This window comes from Epinephelus moara, chromosome 4 (genome assembly GCF_006386435.1).
Source record: "Epinephelus moara isolate mb chromosome 4, YSFRI_EMoa_1.0, whole genome shotgun sequence".
Taxonomy (NCBI): Eukaryota; Metazoa; Chordata; class Actinopteri; order Perciformes; family Serranidae; genus Epinephelus; species Epinephelus moara.
The window spans coordinates 28,981,465-29,006,657 of record NC_065509.1 but is presented as its reverse complement, the minus strand read 5'-3'; the positions used below and the strand labels follow the sequence as shown (position 1 = coordinate 29,006,657).

The following is a 25,193-nucleotide window of genomic DNA, read 5'->3' as shown; positions in this document are numbered from 1 at the left end:
AGTGATGTATATTTATTTTATTTACAAGAAAATGTACAGTTTGTTACATGGGTTACCAGTGCAAAGTCTTATAATCTGAAAACAGACACCATCCTGTTTTAAACAGTAGTATCAGCCTATTACGTCAGCTGACCTATAAGATTGTAAAATAGCATAGAAATGTTCTCACACAGCCTTAAAACGTCAGCATTATGAAACTGTGCATGAAACAAAGTTAAGCACCCACAGAGGGTACTACATGTCTTGTTTCTGTGTTGAAGAGGGACGTGTGTATTCACCAATATCTCTTTTAAAATCAAAGGCATGGCTTTACAAGTACAGTTGAGAGAAAAACGACCCTCAAAGGCATCTGTTGAGTTGACAACTTGTTTGAGGGATGGATGTCCATGCCAGGGTAATTTTCTATCCCTCTGAAAGGCTTTCAAAAGACAGAAAGAAACAAAACCAAACGGAGTGAGGCCACTGAAACAGAAGGAGAAACTCCCATGAACGCCTTTGTTGTTTTTTTTGTTTTGTAAAACTGACCTGTCGGTATCTACACAGCAAACCACACAGCAAGCACATCTAATAAACTGTCGCCGTGTCAACCAACCAGTTTACTTCATGTATAAATAAACAGGTAGAAAAGCGACAGCTGAGAGACCGCCTGTTTTTAAAAAAAGAGAGAGTCGGGGCATGTAGCAAGTAACCCAGATATAACAAGGTACATTAACTTTTAACAAACATACGCTATCGCCCAACAATAGCATTCGGCAGGAGTGAATGCCACAACACAACAGCATACAAACTTAGCAACAGTTATGGGACAAATATACTGAGAAGGATTTTTAAGATGTGTCGTTTTATTATTTTTTATTTTTTTGTGAGCTCAGTTTTCTTGATCGGTGGTTTCTTGATTCTGGGCCGGACACTGTTCGTACTCGAACAATAACAGGGGTCAACAGTCACGCCAACTCTGTTCAACAATAGCAGAAACCCTCTTCTCGTACTCCCGCTTGTTTTCCTGGTACAGCTGGGCTGCTTGGCTGTTGGCGGGACTGTTTGGGTTTGGCTCGTCCAGTAAAGACTTTAAATATAAAACAAAAAGAATGTCAGAGGGTTAGGTTTCTAATAAAGTTTTATGATATTATAACTTAGGGCTGGGTATTGGTACATGATACCTTTGGGGGAACAGAAATAACCCAGTACCAAGTAGTATTGAAACTTATCTAGTCAAACACTACCTGCATTCGATCCTGTTTGTACCCAGATTGAGGAAGAAATGACCACTGATAGGGTTTTGCTCGCGGCCAATCACTGGAGGCGTTCATCAGTTAAATGCAACGTATGACTGCCTCACTACCACCGAAACTACAACCCATACAGTATATGGGTGAGGTCGAGTTGGGGATTCACAGGGTTCCTACACATTTTCCTTTTCAAAGTTCCATACTTTTCCTGAGTCAAATTTCCAAACTTCTGTGTACATTTTTCAGACCATATTATTCATCCGAGTTCTAATAGCAAGATGTTTATGATGTAAATTAATGGTTTTAAAATCCAATTGTTAACATGTACTGTATGTTACACTCTGACTATGTTGCCAACTAACTGCCACAGGATTGTAACTAGGTACTGTCGCTCATACAAACTGATTAACACAAAACTGAACTGACTTCAACACACAGCATTTGATTCAAGCTGCAACACTAAAACAATACAATGCTATTTAAATAACTGTAAACCTTCCACCACTTCAGTAACAGAAGGGATGTTCATGTGCAATTCGCCGGGGAACTAGAAAAGAGAACTGAAGTCCACTCACATTGCGTCATTAGCTGTTATATTATTCTTCCCCCCATATTTTTCAGTTTCTTTTTATAACTAAGAACCAAAAAAAATCAGTTGAGAAAAGTGAACTAATTCATTTTCACAGCATCTGTGCAGCCTTGTTTATCTACTGTGTCCATGGATATGACAATGAACACAGCCATAAAGTTAGGGATTCCTTGTGCAGAAAAGACAGTCCGTTTACTTTTCTGATAACCTAATCACTGTGTTACTCAAACATTCAGAGAAGCTTGATACTTATATTTGTGATGCTTTCAAATATGTGCAGTTCACAGATACTGCTGCATTTTCTTTCAAACTAATTTGGTTGTGAATATCTGGATTTGGTCCAGAGCTGTTTTGCAGGCTGTAATGTACAGGCAGCTCTGTGTAGGAGTGTTCAATCACACGCTATACTTCCTGCCTTGCTTTCAACATCAAGCTCACTCTGGCACGCAATCTCTGACAAAGTGGTAAACATTTTGTCTGCGCTGGCTGCCTGCTCCAAATGCCATGAAAAACACTCTGCTTTTTTGATGAATTTATTTTTAGAAATGTAATATTTTAGAAAACAGAATTGGAACCAAAGAATTACATTTATATACTCTCTTTTTTTTTCAATGCATACCCAGACCTGGTAATTACTAAAATCAAATTCCATACTTTTTCATATTGCGTAGGAACCCTGAGTTCAGCGTGCCGAGATGTCACCAAAACGTTAGAAAGTGTGGCTATTCTAATACCTGTGGCATCTGGTGGTGTTTTTACGCTACAGAATGCTTCCATTCACAGAGTATCGAATTAAGTGGGGGAAAAAGGTATCAAATAAAGTACTCTACTGGTATTGGTATAACTTTGAGGGTACTTGAAGTGGTAGTGGTTCTGGTATCATAATTTATTAAACAACAACCAGCCCTAGTTTTAACAAACAGTCATTTCAGCACTGGACAGTCATTGTGTGTAAATGACAATACGTATATTGTCCAGGTATTTCTCTTTATCACTACAAATTTGATCTTCATTAATTTGCATTAGCACAGGATGTGTTTATGTGTAAGTAAGAATGTTAGATTACCTGTATTGAAGTTAAGATTGAAGAGACATCATAGGTTGGACTCCAACGATTCTGAAGTATATCTAAGCATATGCTGCCATCTGCATACACTGCAAAAGAGCACACAGAATATAAAGCGTTTACTCGGCAGATAATACAGAAAACAAGTCAGTGTTCTTGGGGAAAATAAAAGATACATTTAAAACGCTTAATTGCTGCTATTGAAATTGTTAGTGCCGTTGAAGTACATACCATTTGGATGAAACATTTTGGAGACAAATCGCACTGTTGGAGGTTTATTTGGATATTCCTCTGTGAATTCAATGGTAAGTTTGAAGGTTCCTGAAAGTAATAAGTAATGACACAGACTGGATTAAAATACATTAACTAAAACCAGTCCAATCCAGTAACCAAGTAGAAAATGCAGGTATCAGTTTGTGGACCTGACTGTTTTGGTGATCAAAAGCAACATTAAATCATTTTTGTAACTCAGCTGCCTAGTTAGTGATCAGAAACTGATATCTGTAGTGAAATGGTGCTGCTTAAAGTAAAGACCAATGAAAACTGTATTTATAACACTTTTTTTTATTGTCCACAGATGCTGAGGGCAACAGTAAGGGAATTAACTCCCAAGTCAAAGTTTGCCTTCTTGGACAGAGTCCAGTGCAATAAGTTATTCGTTTAAACATCTGAACTTCTTTAAATACACTCCATCTGATCGATGTTGGAGAGCTGATCACTAGTTAACAAGCAAAACAAAACTCTCTCCTGATTCACTTTCAAGGGCCCATTTAAATTTAATTTAATTTTAATTTAATTTTATATACTTTATTAATCCCCGAGGGGAAATTCAAAAGCTACTGATATCAATCAATATAATCTAACTTCCAATATCTGATGGTTAAAATCAGCATGAGTATTTGCCTAATCTTTGTCATATCAGAGTTGGAAAGACAAATTATTTGAATGTAAAGAGCTTTTCAGAATACATACCATCTTCAAAAGGTGTTCCCTCCGGTCTGAAAGAGAGGTAACAAACAGGTTGTAGATCATCACTTACAAAAAGCTCCAAATAACTTTTCAGATTCTAGTCTGAAATACTCAAAAAACCTGCTGACATGAACTACAGCTTTATAACATATGTCCAAAAACAAGCAGTGACAACTTCTACAAAACATTTGATTACTAAAATTGCCAAAAACCTCCCATTTATATGTTTTATTTTAACAAATCAACTTACCCAAAAATGACAGCGTTCCATACCATGATATTGTTTTCTGATGGGGCCCCACTAACTCCAGCTGGAGGATCCTCTTGCAGCCTAACAGGAACAGTGAAAGCATCACAACATGCAGGTGATATCAGACAGAGCATACCACACAGACGTCAAAGTCAATACTGCTAGACCAACATCAGGGGCATAATACTGCATAATGCTGCTGATGGTGGTCAACCACGCAGGTGATTAATAATAATAACTAACATTAAAAAGTAGGGGTGAAGACTCTAATGTACAAATCAGCAGACAGCAAGGCTCCAGTGAATACGAAACCAGGAATACAGGCCCTGAATTGTGTCTCTAAACCTGGGTGGGTAATTGTATGCAAATTCTCCAATGGTAAACACCTCAGCAGGATTTACAGCTGGGTGGTATATATCTACACAACATTATTCTTTACATTATAATGAAAAAACAATGACAGCAATCATGCTGTAGTGCCGCTGGAAAGTGTTACTTATAGTGTACTGTCCTACCTGAGTGAACACAAACAATGCTTTTATGTGTTTGGCCTTTACAACCACATTCCTAATTCATGTTTATTAAAGTTTAATCCATTACGCACGTTGTCTAAAAGACTGGTGTATGATTTAGACAGTGGGCCAACAGGATTAAGTCTTGGACTCTATGACCATGAGTTTTGTTCAGCTGAACATACTAGAGATCAGGGAAAAGAAACCATGTGCCATAGCGGGCTGTACTGACTGTCTGCAGGTTTTCAGTGACTGCATGGCAGATGGTTGTTTATCCTCAGGCTTAGATAGTGATCTATCAGGGTCGCGAAGAGGAGCTCCCTTGATCAGGGTGTATTTGCAGAGTGTATATCTACCACTACGTTTCATTTGCCTGTGAGGGGACATCTGGCCCATTGATATCATATGAACAGAGCCATTAACTGTTATGTTGCAAAGGATAATAAGTCGCAGTTTAACGACATCCATCCTCGAGAGCGAGCAGTGACCATAAGTTTCACAACGTCTATGTTACAACTCCTGGCTGCCTTGCCAACGGCTCTTACCGGTAACGTTAACAACGATCGTTACCTGTCAATATCTTACCGGTCATCCACTTATTAACACCACCCTAATTAAGCGGTAGATACTCTAATGAAAGACAAAAACACGGTTATAATCCACCGATGTTTCAATGTCTATTTGTGTTATTATTTCATGGCGATGTTTAGTTTAGAATACCGTCTAGGGTGAAGCTAACAGGCTAGCCTTCGGCTGCTAACATTAGCTACAGCTACTTCCCTGTTGTTTTCTTCACGCTTACCGTTTAAAATCTCTCATTAAACGTCGTCTTGCTGGAGTTGACATCCTGCTCACACGGAAACCTAAATCCTTGGCATAAACGTAACCGGCTCAAGTGTGAGGAAGTGTATTTTTTAACCGGCGTATTATTTCAACTCCTAGCTGGCTAGCCAACGATTGCTAGTTTGTCAAATATTTGGCTGGATCTGCTCGTCTGAGGGCGCAACCACTTCGACGGGGGACGCTAACATCGACTGGCGCTAAATTGGTGAGCTGTGTGGCTACATAGAGGCGAGCTAACATTATGACTGAACGTGGCATTATCGAGTATGTCTAGTTACAAGTTTGAACCAGTTTTAGCTCGTTGTAATTATCGTTAGAATATTTTGCATTTACCTAAAAAGACCCCGTCTCTACACTTGTATCATTCCACAGAAAATTACGTCATATGTTTAGCAACCATATTTAGTTTGATCGGAACACGGCTAAGGTTCGTGTGATTGTAAGGTTTTACCCCTCAGTTTTTCCTCATATGCATTTTTTATACCGCGGCCAATTTTCCGATTAATTGAATCCAGTTCAGTTAATCACTTTGAGTATAACCAGCGACTGTTTCTAACACAAGGTATTTATGGCTGACATCCTGGATTCAAGTTGCAGTAACGCTAAAAGACCACTAGATGGTACCTAGCCCCTGAGTGTTGTAAATGATACGGCACACAACCCCGAACAAGAATAATAACACGTTTGCCTTTAATGTAACGTGTAACTATCATGGTAACTATAGTTTGTTGGTTTATTATGCCATTGTAAAGATAATAATTCTGAAAACAGACAGAAAAATAGCAACGCATATCTCATATACTACACTATAAATAGAAATCTTACGTCATTTTAGAGCACGTTTCCCATATGGTCTAGCGGTTAGGATTCCTGGTTTTCACCCAGGCGGCCCGGGTTCGACTCCCGGTATGGGAACATACGATTTTGTCCACTTTCAACAAACTAATGTTTTATGATACCGACTATCTACCATTTTATCTCAGCAGGAAGCAGATAATTACTGGCACATGTTGAGTGCTCCAGTTCCACTTTATTTGATACACCATCCCACCATAAGCTCATCATTTCCAGGGAACCTACTGTAAACCCCGCCCGTTGAGGAGTTATCCTCATTTGCTCTCATCTCACAAGGGCTTGGACCTTCCCGGAAGATGCCCAGTCCCACTTATATCTCCCCGCACTAACATTTATCGTTGTTTAACGTAGTACAGGAAAATAAACTCGACTCAAACGCTACTTTTTTTTTTAACGTACAACCGATATTTTTATCCGTCAGCAACCTAATTTGTCTAAACCGAGTTCAGCTGTGGACAAAATTGCCTGTAAAGTGACACCTGTGACCGCGTAACGGTTTACTAAACATTAACGTTAACCGACCCGTCGCTTAGATACCAGTTTGTTTAACGGTTCGTTAAGTTGCAGTGCAAAACCCATAGCTGTTACTTAGCGTCAGTCTGCACTTACATTATATTAATATCCATTAACAATTAAATATTGATAATCCTTTACTTTTTAGGCACGCGGACCTTGAACAACTTTTTCCCATCGTTTTTTGGTGTGTCGTCCCTCGCTGCTTATTGCTCAATAGTGAAACCTCCTGATTCCTCTGGTCTTACTACTACCAGGCTGCAGCCAAACTTGGTGCTGGGCCAATCATTTCCCAGGAAAATGTGACTGCTAGGAATTCCCCACGCATCTGCCCCTGTCGGAGAAAACTGCAACCTTGTATCAGGGAAGCACACGAAAGCAGCAGGAGGCTACAGCCGACCGGTGACTCTGCCATGATGGAGTTATAGGACCGTCTGTCTCCCAACTCGCACCCCAGGGATAATAATGTTTTTCTAACGTCGCCGTGTTTTCATGAGGACAGCCACTAAAACTGCCTGCATAAAGCCAGGGGACATGCTGTGCTGATGACAACTTCTACAAGGGTGAGTCCACAGTCAGGCATGTTTTATTCTTATTTCATGCTCTCTTGTAACTAACAATGAAACTATCTGTACATAATGTGACCTCTCTGTTCTATACTAAATTTATATTTTTCCTCATATTGGTGCTTTTCATGTCAAATAATCAAAACTTCAGCAGATAATAGCTACAGTTGTAGAATATTATATCAGTTTGGGCCTTTTATAGCACAATGGCTACACTCAGTGCTCTGAAAGTTATCACACCTCAACTAAAGAAGCATGACTGAACTCATATGATGTTAGCACTAGCCTCTGGGATACATGACCTGCTGCAGCCTACTACTCCATAGATTACTGTGACTCCCCTTTGTGTCAGACAGCCAGCATGTGACTGCACTGATGTGGGTGTGTGTGTGTGTGTGTGTGTGTGCGCGCGTGCTGAAAATCTTGACAATTAGTGCTAGGAGATGCCCCCTTCACAATGCCACAGCTACAACTGTAATAATCATCCCTTTATACATCAGAGAGCACTTTCAGAACAAATTTCAGTGCAGTTTTTAGTGCTTATATGTGTTTAGGGTTATATTATATATAGTTAATATAAACAGAGAGCCCATAATTTGTCCTCCATAGCCAGAAATAGTCTGCCTTGACCCTGATGCCAGGTGTGGCCTTGTCCTGAAAACACTGGAAAAAGTTTATCTACTGTAGATACACCGAACATGGAGTTCACTGGCTTTAAAGCTAGAATGATGAATCAATTAATCCATTAGTTAAGCAACAGAAAAGCGACTAATCATTCAAAGTATTTTAAGCATGAATGGCAAAAAATTACTAGTCCCAGCCAGGGGTGTAGCACAAAATCCTGGACCCTGTACTTAATATAATACTGTGGATCCCTCTGGCATCCACAGCTATTTATTCAAGTATCTTTGTGGACCCTCCTCACAAGAGGGCCCTGTAAACTCAGTCCCCCTTACCCAGTCCTAAGCCACCAGCTTCTAAAAGGTGGATATTTGCTATATTTTAGTCTTCAGTGATAGTAAACTGATTATCTTTGTTTTGGAGTGTTGGTTTTTATAAAATAAGCAGCTGAAATATGTCAAATTCTGCTCAAGGAAATTGTGATGATCACTTTTGAACTATTTCCACAGCAGTCACTGATAATCTGACTCCACTGTGTGTCACTCATTCCACAGAGGAGCCCTCAGACTGAATATACTCACTGAAATGGGAAAGAGTTGCCCTGAGAGTGAGTCTCAGATTCTCACTGAGCTTCTTTGGAGTACAAATATAAATGATTGTTTGCTGTTTTCCCCAATTTATACACATACAGGTCAACTTGGCCAGACAAAAAAGTCTTTTTTTTATAGTATCAACCCTATTCTGTGGCTAAGTCTAAATGTTTGCCAGATGTTTACATTTTTCAGTTAAGATGCTTGTATCATGGGACAGACAAACACATTCTCATTGGCCCGTCGGCAGTCTCACCCTTCAGAGGAGGCGGCTGTGACGCAGAGGGAGGGGAAGAGTTACGAGCTCAGCTTGTCAGTCCCACTAGAGACAGGACCAGCTGGACCCACCAGCCCTTCAACCACCATCTCTCCCCTCCCCTGCAACCTTCCTATGGTGGGAACTCTGGCAGAGGCCTGCAGATAATTGGAAACTTCAATCCACTGAAAGCAATTATCCAGAGCAAGACTTTCCAAATATATGCCAGTGTGGAGTCGTCTTGTTTGTTCCGAGCATGTGCCCTTGTTTTAGAGACAAGCCTCTGCCCACACATTCAGCCTCTTTTGCCCCTGTCCTCTGTGCATTGATAGCTTTAATGCTGCACAGGCTGTGAGTGATGTGTGTGTGTGTGTGTGTGTGTGTGTGTGCGCTGCAGATGGAAGACTGTGTGGTTGAGGCCAAAGCAGTTCCCGGTAGCCTTCTTATCCTGTGACAGTGATGTCACCATCAGTAGTCTGAGGAGTGCAAGGATGACCGAGGGCAATAATGGAGAGCTTTCCCGTGCTGTTCTCCCCTCAGTGACGAGGAGCTCCTTAGACATTAGACACTTCTTCTCCTTGCTCAAGACGTACCCGCCTGTCTTAATGGGCTGCTGGATATTGATTTGGCTACACAAAAAGAAGATCTGAGCTTTTATCTATTTAGTAAGCAGCACTCCAGTTTCACAAAAGCTTTCAGAGTGGCCTTGCAAGAGACAGGGAATCTTTTGCAAGTTGGCATATGGGGTAATCTGTAAAAAGGGTTCACCTCCCTGTTACAGTGTTCAGATATATTTGAGCATACAGGTGTAAATAAGACAAAGAGTTAATGTGAAGCCTCCACACATGCAACTACAAATAAAGGCCACCTCCATCTTTACTGAATGATCCTTCCTTAGGTGTCACTGTGTGTAATTGGGTGCCTTAGAAATAACCACAAGATGGCAATGTTCATATGCTTCGACTAAACAAACAATCATATGAGATGGCTGACACCTCAAATGACTTGCAGAAATGCAGGAACTGACTCGTGAAAAGAGAAATAAAACTGTTAAACTTCCCTTTTTCAGGTGTAGGGAAAAAAACACCCTGTGCTGGCCTGTTTTCTGTTGAGGGCTTGCAGGGGAACTGCTGGTTTGCAAAGTTCCTTAATTGTACGCTGCTGCTTCACCACCCGGGCTTTTGACACCTGAATATCACCTTGTCGGACATGTTTGATTGCTAGGCAGCGGCAGCAGTAAACCACTGCCACTGGACATGACGTCAGAGAGAAAGGAGAGACGAGGGAAATTCCACCTGTAACCTCATTCTGCTCTCATGCTGCCTGTCTCACAGGCATGTGACTTGGACGAGTCATCATGCCCGAGTTTCTCCCTGAATCTGTGCATTGTCATGATGTAATGTAGGGTTCCTGTAAAGCTATTTTTAGCACGTAGAAGAGCCCTGGACTTTGTGTTGTAAGTATGTAGTTGTTATGTAAATGTGTTAGTAAGGGTTAGTCTTGTTAAATGAGTCGGAGTGATTCAGGAGGTGGAACATAGACTGATAAGCTATACAAAAAAACATTGTTTTCATGATGTAGGGGATTTTTTGATTCAGTAGTCATAAAATTAAATATTGAGGCAATAATAAAGACTTTGTGGTGATCATGGGCTGATTATGAGACAACAGGCCCCTGGGCACAGATATGCAAGAGGCTTCACGACCTCCCCCACATGGGAGCGGGAAGCACAGACTTTATAGTGGTGCTGACTCCTTTTTATGTTTTGTTTTTTGCCTCTTTGTCGTCATTGTACCAATTTTTGTGTCTCTTTGTGGTCATTTTGTATTTCTTGGAGGTAATTTGTGTCTCTTGGTGGTTGTTTTGCCCCTTTTTGTAGTTATTTTTGTGTCCCTTTGCAGCTCATTTGGATCTCTTTGTGGTCTCGTCCTGATCAGTATGTAATATTTTGAGCAAACAGTAGGGCCAAGTGGGCTCCTGACACTTAAGACCTCTGGGGATGTGTCTGTCTGTCAGTAATCCATCGATGGTGGTGATAATCAAGTGAGAACAGACTATATTTGAATTAAAGCGTTAAAGTTATAGCTCAGCATTTTGGGAAATATGCTTTCTTGCTGAAAGTTCGATGAGAAGATTGATACCACTCATGATATAGATACTGCCAGCAACCAGCTATCTTAGCTTAGTTTAGTTTAGCTTAGCTTAGCTTAGCTGAGCTTAGGACAATGACTGGAAACAAGGGGAAACAGCTAGCCTGGCTCTGTCCAAATGTAACAAAATCTGCCTACCAGCAACTCTAAAGCTCACTAATTCGTAAGTTAAATCTCATCAAGTTGTCATTGACAAACTGTGGTTTTGTGAATAAGAAGCCACCACTAGCTTAGCATAAAGATAGCTAGCGGTAGGTTCACAAAATCTGTCTGTAAACCCACAAATAGTTGTTTTTGCATTGTAGCTTTTGTATGGATTAAACAAACAAGATATAATGTGTTAATCTGATTAATTAGATTCCAGCAGGGTTAGCTTTTCTCCCCTGTTTCCAGTCTTTATTCTAGGCTAAGCTAACTGGCTCATAGCTTCATATTGAACAAATATGAGAGTAGTTTCGGTTTTCACATCTAATTCTTGGCTAAAAACTAAGTGTATTTCCTTACATGTCAAACTATTGCCTTAGATTAAAATATAAGACATCCAATTAGTTTCTATTCAGCTGAAAAGGCTGAAATCCTTCAGATACCATGGGGAGAGTAAGAAACTCTTAGTCCCAACATATGACTTTGTCTACAGGGAGAACTACTCAAGGATGAATCAGAGTCTAACATGTCCACTATGGCAGCATGTTGACATCATGAGATTAGTTAACCACATTACTTTGATATTTTTATGGTGCCCTCTGAGGTCCATGTAAGCACACAGCGTAGTAGGCCGTACCACTGATGTATGTGTAATTACATTAAGGAGTGATGGCTTGGGTTGTAATGTTCTAGCTTACTGTAGTTTGACCACACAAAGTAGCTCCTCACAAAAATAGAAACTGGCTTAGCCTGCAACTTTGGCGCATAATGATATTTCACCCTGTCATTTTTCATGTCTCTTGGAGCTAATGAGGTAGCAGTGAGAGGTTCACAGAGGCCTTTCATGAGTCAGCTCAGCCACTGGTGCTTGGATTCAAAGAGTAAGCTTTGCTTGAAGACGCCAAATGATCTTTCCTCATTCAAGTTTTAACAAACTCTTTCAACAAATGTGACTAATATGAGCGAAGACAGGGTTGACAGAATTTGCAGTGAGCTCTGGCAGCTCATCACATCTGCTGAGAGGCAGTTGTCTGTCTTCACCGTCGGTAAAATTATTATTTTTTCCTTTTGGGTTAATTTCAGAGTGACAGGCAGACCTCAGGCTTGTTGAATTATTTAAGTGCTCGCAGCCAATGGGTATTATAATCTAGGCCCTGAGTGACAGAGCAATATGCTCTTAGGGCCTCATGGCATTTTATAAATAATGAGCTTGAGATAAACTAGAGCTCTCGGGTTAGAAACTACTGGAGCAGGCCCGCACCTTTAGCCCTGAATCAGCTCATGTGACACAGACGGACTTTTCAAAACCTCAGTGATTGTTTATGATAAGATGTCTGTATGAGAAGCAGCAGTTAGGTGGTTCAGTCATGTGATGTAGCAATGAATGCTGTCCGCCTGTATCTGACTGCAGGTAGCTGTTACAGTCCACAGAGGTGTGATGTGGATGATCTGGATTGTTGGCCTGCTCTCTGTATTTACTAATTAATGAGTTGCAGTCTGTGTGTGCGTATGTGGATTCACCAGCAATAGACCTAATGCTACTACAGCAGCTAGCCACTGCTCGTCTGTTCAACAGCTACTGTATGTTGTATTATAAACTAAACCCACAGAGAGGATAAATTTAATACTATGGAAACTCCAACTCCAACTAACCCCTACAAGGGGTCTCAAACTGTTGGCCAAGGCACTAGATTTAATGCATGAAACACTTTAATAAGGCACCTTACATGTTGAGAATTTATTGTTAAAGCTGCTATAATCAATATTTTTACACTAACAGTGGATCCTCACTGTGGAGGTTCATGCACACCCTCAATTTCTTGTAGACAGGTTCATAGGAGAAAATGTCCTCAGGGAAGAGAGGAGAGAATTCACACACACTGTCCTTTACCTGCAATATACTTTATTTTTATGTTTCGGTCTTTAAACCTTCATTAAGTTCTAAGTACTGAAACATTAAAAAACTTTGTATTGCAAGTAAAGGCCAGTGTGCGGGAATTCTCCCCTCTCTGTGCTGACAGTGGATCAAATAACTACATGTTTGTGAAACACAGATAAATATCACCTGACTCTGCAGTTCCCCTCAGCTCTGAGGAGTGGTTTAGCGTCTTATAGATAGATAGATTTACTGTTTTGGTTCGGTTTCAGTGCTCTCATCAACACCGTTTCCAGATGCAACAGGCAGCTGTATGTAGCAAGAAGCTCTGTAAACCCACTACACACTACCTGCTCAGCTTTAATCGGCGGACAGATGCAGTTAGGGACAGGCTGGTGAACATAGTGGAGCATTTAGCAGCTATAGAGTCCGATATTTCTGTCAGGAGTTGGTGAAGAGCAAAATAAGAGAAAATATTGGACTTCCATTCATCAAATGGCCAGACACATGACTCCAAGTGGATGTTAATGGTGCTTTGTAACTGTTTCCTTTTGCTAACAAATTCTACTTACCCACAGAAAAGGTGATAATTATGTCACTGTTGTTTTACAGCTTGTTTCTGCTGCCCCAAAGTAATGCAGCTTAAAATCCGGTCCACAAATTATTTTATTTCTTCCTGGTTTGATTTTCCCAAAGTGTTTTATTTTAGAGTAATTACGTAATGTTCTGGCAAGGCAGCAAAATCAGAGCTTAGGTAAATCAAATAGCACAATAAATATTTCTGCTAAAGGCCTGTGGCCTATGCATCATTGTCTGCTCCGAGGTGCTGCTGAATCACCGACATTTAGTTGGATGAGCTGTTGCACCCTAAATGCATTTTCGTGTTGATAGCTCTAAACCTACAGAGCTCTTTACCAGGTCTGTATGTCATACTATAGTCATACTCAGTCAGCACAGTGAATCATGTTAGATCCTGGCTCAGCTCAGGATGCTCACTGTCGGAGAATGATGAAGTTTTCACAGCACTATTAGCCGTCAGCTTCTTGAACAAACCAGATTGTTGCAACAACAAAGTCTGACCTCAACCAGCTGGCAGACTTTTAAACTGCAATATTTGTTTAGCACCTTACTTGCCTTCAATCTTTCATAACAATCTACACATGGCAGATGCTTTTTTGAGTGTTTTGTCCTGGAATAATTATTTGTCCATCTCAGCGGGGTTAATTATGAAGCCTCGTTGCCCTCTCGTTCACCTCAGAGTGCATCTCTTGTGGGATGCACTTCTGTCCTGTTAGCAGGCGTCCCTCAGCCTCGTCTAAAAGCTTCCCTGATCTGTATTTGAGCGGCTAGAGCAGCCATCAGATGACCTCGAAACTACACAAATAATTCTGTTCGTCCTCCAAAGGCTCCCGTATCTCATCTTGTCAAGGATTGTTCCAAATGTTTGTCAGGTTTAATGAGTCACTCCAAAATAACTGTGCACCGAGTGATCTAGATTTTCTGAGTGCAGTACATAGTGGAATGGTTTGTCAGGTACAAATGTAGTTCATTCCTAAATAAAGTGTGTCATATAAATCAAGTTTGAATGGGGGCAGATATATAAAATGCAGTGGGCACTAGTCATACTGTATTTGCAGGGACCTATATACTCAACTTTTATCTATAAATTAAGCATAAAATTTACTGTCATTGACATTTATGTAGCAACCTGAATAACATAATGATAATAACACAAATACTGTTATATTCCAATTAAAATATTAGCATTATAATGTGGATCTAGGTGCTAAAAAGTGCATTAACATTTGGATAAACAAGCAGGAAGATTAACAGCATGCAATTAGTGATCATGCCCCCCTTTTGGGATAAAGGGAATTCCCTGACACAGGCCTTAACCACATCAGCTTTGTGGTGCACAGTATTGCTGTGCTCTGCCCTTTAATGGGGACATAGCGCAGGCTTCGAGGCCCGCTTCTGTTGGCTGGCCTCTGTTGTGCAGAGCTAGTACAAAAGAGTCAAGATTTTTTTCATTCTCAGGCTGTAAAGGAAAGGTGTGTCTGAGTCTACAGGGTCATGTGGCTCGGCACTGATCACTCATCAAAGCTTTCTTTTTTTTTGGCTTGAGTTACTACACCACTCATAGAAATAAAGAGAGCACAATGTACTATGTGAGACAGGCCTTTTGTGTTTTCACACTGTGGGCTGATTTTAATTGTATCCCACTGACATGTCATGAAGCACCAGCAATTTAAACATCTTCACTTTTATTGCTTTTTCCCCAGAGCGTGGATGTGATTTGTTGCGCACTTCTGGGGGAGTTTGCGTTCAGTATTACAGAGGATAATTGGAGGGATTGTAAATTCTTTGGAGAGAATACGTGCAAACAGTTTTTTTTTTCGCGTTCAATAAAAATACACAATAACACATTATTCACATTCATGAGGCTTTGCAGTTTAGTCTAGATTCGATGGCATGAATGTGCCTCGACAAACACTGTAAACCACAGAGCAAAGACGCGTGTCTGGTGTAACTAAGTAACATTTGTGCTGCTTTTCTGTTTCTATTTAATCGAGTCCAAACTTTTGAGCTGTGATTTTCTAACAGTCTAGTGTTGGTTTGTGCCCAAACATCAGATGCGTCTATATACACCGACCAGCAACAATATTAAAACCACTGACAGGTGAAACGAATATCATTGATCATCTTATTACAATGCAATGTTCTGTTGGGAATCCTTGGGTCCTGGCGTTAGACGCGCCCCAGCCACCCAAACACCATTGGAGACCAAGTACACCCCCTCATGGCAACGACACTCCCCCAGCAGGACAATGCATCATGCCACACTGCAAAAACTGCTCAGGAACGGCCTGAGAACATGACAAAGAGCTCAAGGCATCGACTTGGCTTCCAAATTCCCCACATCCCAATCTGATCGAGCATCCGTTGGGAGCACTGGTACCCCAAAGGCCCTGTGTCCTTGCCTCCACAGGTCAGAGCTAAGTCCAATCCGCAGTGGGGCATCTGAACTCTTGAGGCATGGACACAGTACCTCTGGGGTGTCCTGTGGTATCTGGCACTAGGACCTTGAGTCCTGTGGGTTGTGAGGTGGGGTATCGGCATGTCCTACAAGTGCTTGATCAGATCTGGGAGAATCTGGAGGCCAGGTCTACCCCTTGAGCTCATGTTCCTTGATACCGAAACCCAGCCCTATACACAGTACATATCTATCTATAATATGTAATTATAGCTGATGTGCAGGTGTAGGTGGTGGTTCTCGCTCTGCATCGCTCAATGAAACCTTTACAGGACATGTACAGACATTTAGTTCATTCATGTCACCGTAGATCCTCAAACCAAAACTTCAAGGACAGTTTAAATGATACTGGCACACACAGAGGAATATCACATGCTCCTTAGTATTCAGCCATGAAGTGTTTGTGATGCCCTACCCTCTTCTCTATTTGTTTGCTCCCTGACTCTGTCGAGGAAATATTTTTCCGACACAGCTGATTACCCACAATTAACAGATCACTGGAATGCAGCGCGGGCTCATTTCAGTTTTCTCCCTTTTTTCAGATTTTGTAAAGAACATGCAGAATTTGTGTGTCTGGAATATAAAAGCTTACAGTCACAGCTCAGTGCTGCAGCTCTAAAATATTTCCCCAGTTTATTGAAAATGTTTCCTTTGATGGCTTTCTTTCAGATAAACTGTGTGAATATGTAAATAGGATTTTAACATAATAAAATAAGGGCGAACTAAAGATGCAGAAAACCTAAAAGATAAAAAAACGCCCCTATTTGCATTACATCCCTAATATTGTGCTAAATGTATGCAGCTCTCCGTTAGGCCTCAGATACTGTTTTAAACTCGCCTGTAAGGCTTACATAGGGGAGTAACATAGGAATTAAATTTGCTTGTGTACATGCATGTGTGTGTTTTTGTATGTTTACATAGTTGTCCTGGATTTCGGCAGCACTGCAGTGCGTTAGCCTTTAGAGTTTATATCACAAGAAGTGAACAGTTTCCTCCAAGGCTCTGGGGTTGTGGACGATGTTTCCAAAGGCGGTGATAAATGGGGCTTGTTTGGTGTAACTTTCCCCCACAGCAAGGCTATCAATTTGTTTCGAGGCAAACAGCTGCTTTCTACTCTGAGCTGAACTACATTGAAAGGAGGCCAGGAAGAATTAATGTGATGATGAGAGCACTCAGTGGAGACTGAGAGGGTGATTTGGGCGTCCCTGACAAACAGACCCTGCCACAGTTGCAATTGAGTTTAATGGGTTCATTTTTTAAATATCAATCTCCCAAGTCTTGTGTTTGTTTATGTTCTTTCCCAACAATTCCAATTTGAGCCAAGTTTTATTTAAATATTTGACTTTTGCTTCTGTTGAATACACTACGTGAGGCTTTTCAGTGGAAAGTGTGTACAAATTGATGCACAGACGAGAGTTTGAAGACACAGAGTGCTCACCACTCACCACAGACCACCACTTCCTGTTTGCTTGAGTGTCATTTCTGATAAAGATTCTTATCAAGTCTTGGCTATATCTGTACGCACTGAACTTTAAAAAATTTGTGTCAGTAAAAATGATCTGTTACCATCTGCTGCTGCTCCGTGGCACTTTCTGCATAATGTAATAACTTTAAATGTAAAATTTGAGACGTGAATACCTGAGTTTAACTTGCATGTGATGATTGCTCACAGCAGGAGCTTTCCCATGATCACTGAATCTTGAAGAGGCGGAGGAGGAGGAGGAGGAGGAGGAGGAGGAGGAGGAGGAGGAGGAGGAGGAGGAGGAAGAGAGATTATTTCGGGCCTCTGAGGTGAAACACTTGCTCATACCTAAACGCAGTCGACTTTACAGTTTCATTTCTTTGTACCTCCCACTGGTAGAAGTTGTTTTATGGGGCTTTCTGTTACAGGGAGAACAACTCCCCCACAAGTCAGCAGCGTAACTGGCTCCCCGACACGGCTAATAGACTCACAATTCACTGTGAATGTTTTAATGGGACACAAAGAGATGTGAACTTTACTTCTGAGCTGCCACACAGATTTTAATCACCGTGCCTGGCCCCTATTGTATGGTCAAAGTCTAAAGTAAGCGCATACCTGCCCAACTGTTTACCTGCACCTCCAGCACTCCTCCGCCTCTGCAGGAGAAACCCGTCTATCGTCTTTCATGCTGTTTGAGGTGTGGCCCTCTGGTTGGACCTCTCTGCTCTCCCCTCCCCCGCTGCAGCCCCGTCCAATCCCTGCCACACGAAGAACTCACCTGAAAGGATTTGCATTTAGGGCCGATACTCATCGCTGATTGGCCAGGTGAAAGCACTCTGCCTCAGGGCTCCCCTACCAATGGCGACAGTGCTGCGTGACTCATAGGGAGAGGACAAGTTGCTTCACTACACTTCTCCTTTTTCTGCTTCTAACAGCAGCCATTGCATTGTCTTTTTTTTCCCCTCCCTCCTCTCCAGTTTTGTTTTGTCGCTGTGAGAAAGAGGTGTGGGGCTGGCCAGTGGTCCACACCTTCAGACAGCTTTGTCCCCCTCTGAACGCACCTTGGATTATTCCCCTTTTTGCCTTTTGTTGTCTACTTTACTCTTGATTTTCATTGGTTACTGTGATCGACACTTGTTCGGGTGCTATTATGGACATTGTCACCTGAATCCTGAGTCTTTGAGGTTAGTGATGAATAGTTCTTCCATTCCTACTCTTCTTCACACCTTACCTATTTTGCTGGTTCATGTTAGGTGAAACAAATGGTTTAAAATGGATTTCTAGGAATTTTTAAATTCAAGAATTTTAAATAAGTATTTATGTATTAAAGGCTTAATATGTTTGCATAGTGTAGAGTTGTTTTTGTTGGTGGACACGCAGCTATGTAGTTAGTTTGCCATAATGCACCTTTAACTTTATCGTCGCTCTTTCATCAGCACATTTGACATGTTAAGGTTTTTTTAAGTGATTTTTAACAAGTCATGCAAATACAGTTGATATTTAGTTACATGTTTTCCCCATCAAATGTCTTCCAAGCGTACTTTAAATCAAACTATGTTCAAATTAACAGCAGACGCTATTTAAAGAACCATGATCATGGGAGTTCTATACATTAAGTTTTAATGTTGGGGCGCTCAACCGGTTTCAAACTCGGCTGACACTTTCTACAGCTTGACAACACGTGAGACCGTGTGATAGGTTTGAATTTCTGCATTTGTCTTTTTAACAACTACTACGAATGATCCTTTGCTGATGTGTCTGATTGTTGCTTTTCATTTATGAGTTGTTGCCTTATAAGGGTGTGCTGAAGCAAGGGCGGGAACAGCGTTTTGCAAGCCCCTTGACCAAGCCCACATGTATTTTTTTATGGTGTAGTAATCAGTAATTACGTACCATGTCGATTTTGATGCGTGATTGCTCTCCAAATCTAATACAGCCATCATTTAAAATGTCAAATGCTGCATTGAGTTGACACCAAAACTGCTGCGGTTTTGCTGTTGTTGCTCTCCACAGTCTAGTGCGTGGAGTCAGTCATGCACCGCCTCATGCATCAAAATCTTGAGGCCATCAGAACAGAATGTTGCTCATCTTGTAAAGTAGAGGCTCTTCATTTTAACTCAGAGGGAAGTCTGAACCCACAGTACTGTGCTTCCTCTTTTATGCACAAATTAGATGACCTTCCCCAAAGTCAGTTGTTTTTTTTTCCCAGCAACCAGTTGAAATATTCTTCTTAATGCTGATGAGAATCTGTCTCTAAAAGCTGCTCAGTGCAGCAGAGATAAAAGCACACTTCCTGTTTCACCAGAAATCTACTCTGCACTTTTTTAGACCACACCAGACAATGTGCACATTCTACATCACTGAATCAACATGGCTACAGTTTGAGCAACAACTCGATTTCACACCCTCTTTTTATTTAATCTGTCTACAATTGCTGCTGCTGCGTGCTGCACAGAGCACTACACTTATCATAGAAAAGATTTCCATCCAATTTTGGTCAATTTTTTACATAGTTATATGCAAAAGACCAAAGCTTGTGATTGTTTCATCAGTTTGGCATTCAGAATTGATTTTGTTGATGTAATGTCTGACGTAACTTGCAGTTGGGGCCCAAGACAGGCAACTTAGAACAGATCACTGCAGAGATACCAAATAAATATCTGTGTACTTTTGGCTCCGTCACTGAGCTATTATTATATTTGGATCAATTGGCCTTGCACTCTGTTTGTGTTTATCACCTGCTGTGCATCAGCACATGACCCAGTGAGTGAATGGCCCTGTTGTGTTTGAGCAGGTATGAGTTTGCATTTGCCCTAACTTTTTCATCATACTGTGTGCCCACCCTGATTTGGATTGTAAATGAGGCCTTCGCGTCTCAGAGGATGAACTCATACCGTAGATGCTGTTTAATTTGTGCCTCACTCAGAGGACACAGAGGCTGATGAGGAGGCAGAGAGAGAGGGGCTGGACGGTATTGTCAGGTAGGCTCCTCTTTCAATACAAAGTCAACAAGTCTTAGCCTGTAATTAGATCATTAGGCCTGGGCAAGATGACGGAGGCGTTGCAAGAGAAGGGCATGACGAGAGGAGGAGGTGGGGTGGAGTTTATTACTACAGTCCCAGCATGCCGAGATATGTAAAAATTGAGGATTTATCTAGTTTCATGTTACAGACACATGCTTCGAATAGAATAGACCTAAAGCCAAGTTTGTATAGTTCGGTACAAACTGTTTTTCTACGCCTTGAATTGAACAAAACACACAGCCAGATTCAGTTTCACATGGACAGGTACAAACTGTTCTTTATCACAAGAAGGATCAAAAGTATTTCTTTCTTTGTGTTCATATCGTCATATCTTTTGGCAGCACTAATGCAAACATAATGCATTGGCAAAGTATTAATATACTGATTGTAAGTCGGTGGCATAAAGAAGCTTTTAAACTTGGATGTTATACAGCCTGGTTGCCAGAAGAAATTGGTGGCATTGTATGTTTCTGCAAACCGTGGATATGTTACATTTGTGAGTTTCATACGAATCGTATCAACGTTTCTAAAGTGACGGAGTACATGAGCTCACGTTGTCAAGGGTAGGTGGAGGGAATGGGGGTTGAGTGAGCCATCGCTGTGTTTCCAGCAGCTTTTTAGCCACCAAACGTGGGTGTTTTTAGTGACTCATTGCTGTGTTTCTACCAGAGATAGTGCCACAAAAAGTGGTTGTTTTTTATCAAGACATTGCTGCATTTCCAGCCAGGATGGTGCCACGAAAAGCGATTGTTTTTACCTGAGACATTGCTATGTTTCCATCTGGGAGAGGGAATCAAAAGCAGCTGTTTTTTACCGAGACATTGCTGACTTTCTTGCCAGCACAGTGCCATCAAAAGCGGGTATTTTAAGCCAAAACATGAGCTTTTCCTAAGAATAACCAAGTTGTTTTTGTGCCTAAACCTAACCATGTTAACCACAGCGTTGTTTAAACTAAAGAAACATAAAACTTTAACATATTCGCTACATTATGCCAAAGACATTTAATGTATCTGTTGTTTACAGAAACTTACAACGCCAGTATTTCTTGGAGATTGGGTTGAAGTTATTACAGAGAAAAGTGTCTGTTCATAGTGTCTAGTGACAAGACTGATTTCTTTCTCTTTATGTTAATAAGTTTCAGCTCTTTCACTTCTGTCTACCAGGTCTCTTACTCTTACCACAACCCCTGGTTAACTGCCCATTTATTGAGGGGGATGCCGAAAACCAGTGGACTCATACTGAAACTTGTAGACACATAGGCCTTGTTTACTCACGGTCATTATCTTTAAATAAACCCGGCTGGAAAATGTTAACATGTGAAAGCCAAGTCAGGGCTCCTGTTTCAGTGGTTTGTTTGGCTGTTTTTATATCGCTTGAGGATCAATTTGCATCATGCATCATGTCAGTTTCTCCATTTCTTCTGTGCCATTTAAATTTCCATAGCACTCTCTTTTTCTGGAGTGGATGGAGGCTTAAAGTTTGAAGAAGTGGGCTTGTGACGGGAAGTTTGAACTCCTCTGACCAGCTGGAAAAAACTGGGTGGGGAAAGTTAATGTGTAACACTCTCCTCTGCCCTAACGGCTGCTGTCAAGGTGCCTCTGAGCAAGGCACACACACTGTGCGTCTCCAGCTGCTCTACACTTGGCAGGTCAAAGCCGGTGGTGTATCGGTGTTAATGTGTTGCAGGTACGCGCAGGAAACCCTCCCTTGATAAATAAAGTGAAATCGATTGAGCAACTGTCTCCCCGTGTTGCAACTCTCACACTCAGAGCGTGCTGGGACTGGCAGCCCGCTGTTCTGAAGAACACAACGAACCAGAGCTGTGATCATCACATCTGAACACAGAGCCCAGAGAAAGCTCAGTGTTTCTCTATCCAGACAGATTTGATTTCAGCCCTGAAAATCGTGATTTTCAACAGGGAAGCAGCGATGTTGGTTTTTATTCCTCTTGTTGTCTCATATTTCGTGAGAACAACAAAGGATGTGATGTGATGTAATGCTGGACTTTTCAGTGATGATGAACACCTTCATGCTCCAGAATGTTCAAAGGTTGGTGTAGGTCTGTCAGAGATTTTTATTTTTGCTTTTGTGGTTGATGTATGGTGAAGAGACAAGACTCTGAGTGCACTCCATGTCACGTAACTACAAAGTTTCACACGTCACTTTTGATGATGGGCCTCATTTGCAAATTTTCACTCTAATTTATCACATTAAAACCAGCTTAAATCCACTGGACACTGTAAAAGATGTGAACTCTCTCCCCTTACTTGTACGAGACTCATAACACCCACCTGGCAGGAATGGGTGAAAGACAAGAACGCCATGTTTTCAGACACACAGAGAAAGAGTGTGTGTGTGTGTGTGTGTGTGTGTGTGCATGTGTGTAAGAGAGAGAGAGAGAGATGATATGCAGAATATCAGGTCACACCTTTTGATAACACTCCTGGTTATGCAACGTACCATGCCGGTCAGGGCACAGATTCTGTGCAAGTAAAAGCAACTTTCCTCTGAACGTGGCTGTAAATAGGTTAGCGTACTGCACAGTCGAGTAGCTTACTGTAGTGGAAAGTAACTAAGTGCATTAACTCAACTACTGTACTTAAGTACAGCTTTTAAGTTACTCCACCACATTTTTAGAGGGAATGTTCACCTTTTACTTCACCTTTTTGAAAGCTATAGTTAAAGTTTCTTCTTAGATTAAGAGTCTTCACACAAAACCAATAATGACATTATAAAATTTGCACTTTTACAGGATCAACGACCAAACCGTGTCAAAAACAAGTCATAATGCGCTCTTCATCAAATGTAATGCCATTTTAACAACAGAGTATTATATGTTAAATTTAAATTTACAGAAATAATGACTGCTTAACTTTTTTTGTTATAGCAAGTTTGTTAAAAAGTTACTTGGTTGTTAAGCTAACATTAGCTAAGCATTAGTACGCTAACTATATTAATATTAGCTTCTACTTGACGTTCTTCGTGCAGCTTCAAATATTGAAGGAAGCTGGAAAATGGTGCCTCTCAGTATGTATTTTTTGACCTGCATGTTTTTCATGCTGCAGTTTGTTTTCTGTTGACCATCAGGCAACTTTTGTACACAAAGAAATTTATCTTTGGTATCATTTTTTTCCAGCTGGTGCTCAGAATTGTAACATTAGTTCATGTTCCTCTCCCGCATCTTGATTGGATGCTGTCAGATTGGTTCAAACAAAGTGCTGGAAATAAAAAGCATTAACATTAGTTGATTCAAGAAATGAAGTCAAATGAATTGATTCATGGCACACTTTCAATAAACGTTTTAATCTTTAGTCGAGAGGCAAGTCCGTTTTGAATTGTCAAGTTGAGTCTAAAGTCTTAGACTTTGACTTGAGTCTGACTTGAGTCCATCCAAGTCATGTGACTGAAGTCCACATCTCTGCCTGTTAGTTTTACTCTCGTAAAGGATCTGAGTACTTCTTTCACCATTGATAATGCTGGATTTACAATTGAAAGTGGATGCAAAGTGCTTCCTGTGAATTTCTGAATTAAAAGTTGTTTTTTGTCAGTAGATAGTGTGATGATCAGGTTATGATGATGCCATCAGACAGCAGGGTAAGAAGCCGTTTTATGAGCTACTAGAACTTAACTTACTAATACTGTCAGTTATATTTAGATCGTATTTTTGGAAATGACTTGCCTTTCAGTACCCTGCAGTTCATATAACTAACTTTAAAGCTTTTTAATACACTCCACTATTTTCTGTAGTTAGCTGCTTTACTATGGAAATCGTGGTAGTGCATATATCTTGATTAACGTCTATCTGTTGTAGTACTTGTGTGGGTGGAGGCAGGTTTGAGGTGTAAGTTTATTTTGTGCCAGATAAACGCAGCATGTAGAACCTCATAAAAATTTCCATTACAGCTTTCTGTTGGCTCTGTCGTTGTTTGAAGCACAGATATTTGTGACTGCATGGTAATTTGTAAATACAGGAATTTGATACAGCTAGCTGACTGCTATAAATTGCTAGGACTGCACTATATAATGCAGTGGCCTGAGACGTATTTACATTGCACTGTTTTTCTTTCCAATTATGTTGGTTCCACCCTGCTTGAGGTAACATGCCTGAAAAAAAGGCTGTGAGATGCATTTGAACATAAAACTGACATCCTCAGTGAAATATGTTTTAGCTGGTGTCCGTTGCCAACTCGCTCACACTCCCTCATGCTAATTTAAACATCATGCTGCTTTAATGCAGTATCACTTGGTACAAAGAGGCATTCTGACCCAGGCACAGAGGGAAATCGATTTCCCACATGGTTTTCAGAGGCTTTGGTCCCAGACACCCAGCTGCAGTGGTGTCTGTGTCTGCAAGCCTCAGCAGCAGGCTGCTATATGGAAAACTGGCCATGCCCATAATGACTCCAGCACTCAAGTGATCTGCTGAACTCCTGTCTGAGTGGAAAGGTCTTAGTTATGGAGGCCGAAGTTAAAGTTCATTTGTTTCCTAATTTATTTATGTTTGTCTTGAAACCTCTCCTCCTTTTTCCTTGATGCTTTGCTGTCATACTGTTTGAATGTCACTTTTTCCCTCTCATCACCTTCTCCTGCATGTTCATGTAATGCTCTCTGACCATGAACGAGAACACTGTGGTGAAAGCTCGGG

The 25,193-nt window shown here is 41.0% G+C and overlaps 2 protein-coding genes and 1 non-coding gene across 5 annotated transcripts in view; 2 read left to right on the top strand and 1 right to left on the bottom strand.

Moving 5' to 3' along the window:
• Positions 1-2: 2 nt before the first annotated feature.
• Positions 3-5,630, bottom strand: LOC126388461 (ubiquitin-conjugating enzyme E2 A). The gene is made up of 6 exons (XM_050041535.1): positions 5,418-5,630; positions 4,104-4,184; positions 3,857-3,882; positions 3,116-3,205; positions 2,885-2,973; positions 3-1,066 (listed from the first exon to the last, which is right to left on the bottom strand). The coding sequence occupies exons 1-6, from the start codon at positions 5,459-5,461 to the stop codon at positions 938-940; spliced, it is 459 nt and encodes a 152-aa protein (XP_049897492.1). The 5' UTR covers positions 5,462-5,630; the 3' UTR covers positions 3-937.
• Positions 5,631-6,301: 671 nt separating this feature from the next.
• On the top strand, positions 6,302-6,373 carry trnae-uuc (transfer RNA glutamic acid (anticodon UUC)). The gene has a single exon. It is a non-coding gene; the product is annotated as a tRNA-Glu (tRNA).
• Positions 6,374-6,820: 447 nt separating this feature from the next.
• elf1 (E74-like ETS transcription factor 1) overlaps positions 6,821-25,193 on the top strand; it is a 44,847-nt gene continuing 26,474 nt past the window's right edge. Inside the window, exon 1 of one of the 3 annotated variants that reach the window (XM_050041532.1) lies at positions 6,821-7,389. The gene's annotated coding sequence lies outside the window, so the exon portion shown is untranslated. Of the gene's footprint in view, positions 7,390-18,418; positions 18,710-25,193 lie in introns of those variants that run through there. The other 2 variants (XM_050041531.1, XM_050041533.1) reach the window with 2 other exon arrangements.

Excerpts from the sequence above, each read along its gene's own strand:
- LOC126388461 (XM_050041535.1), bottom strand. The coding sequence starts at position 5,461 with ATGTCAACTCCAGCAAGACGACGTTTAATGAGAGATTTTAAACG. Across the intron at positions 4,185-5,417 it reads TTAATGAGAGATTTTAAACG|GCTGCAAGAGGATCCTCCAG; the intron begins GTAAGCGTGAAG and ends TGTTCCTGTTAG. Across the intron at positions 3,883-4,103 it reads TGGAACGCTGTCATTTTTGG|ACCGGAGGGAACACCTTTTG; the intron begins GTAAGTTGATTT and ends CCTCTCTTTCAG.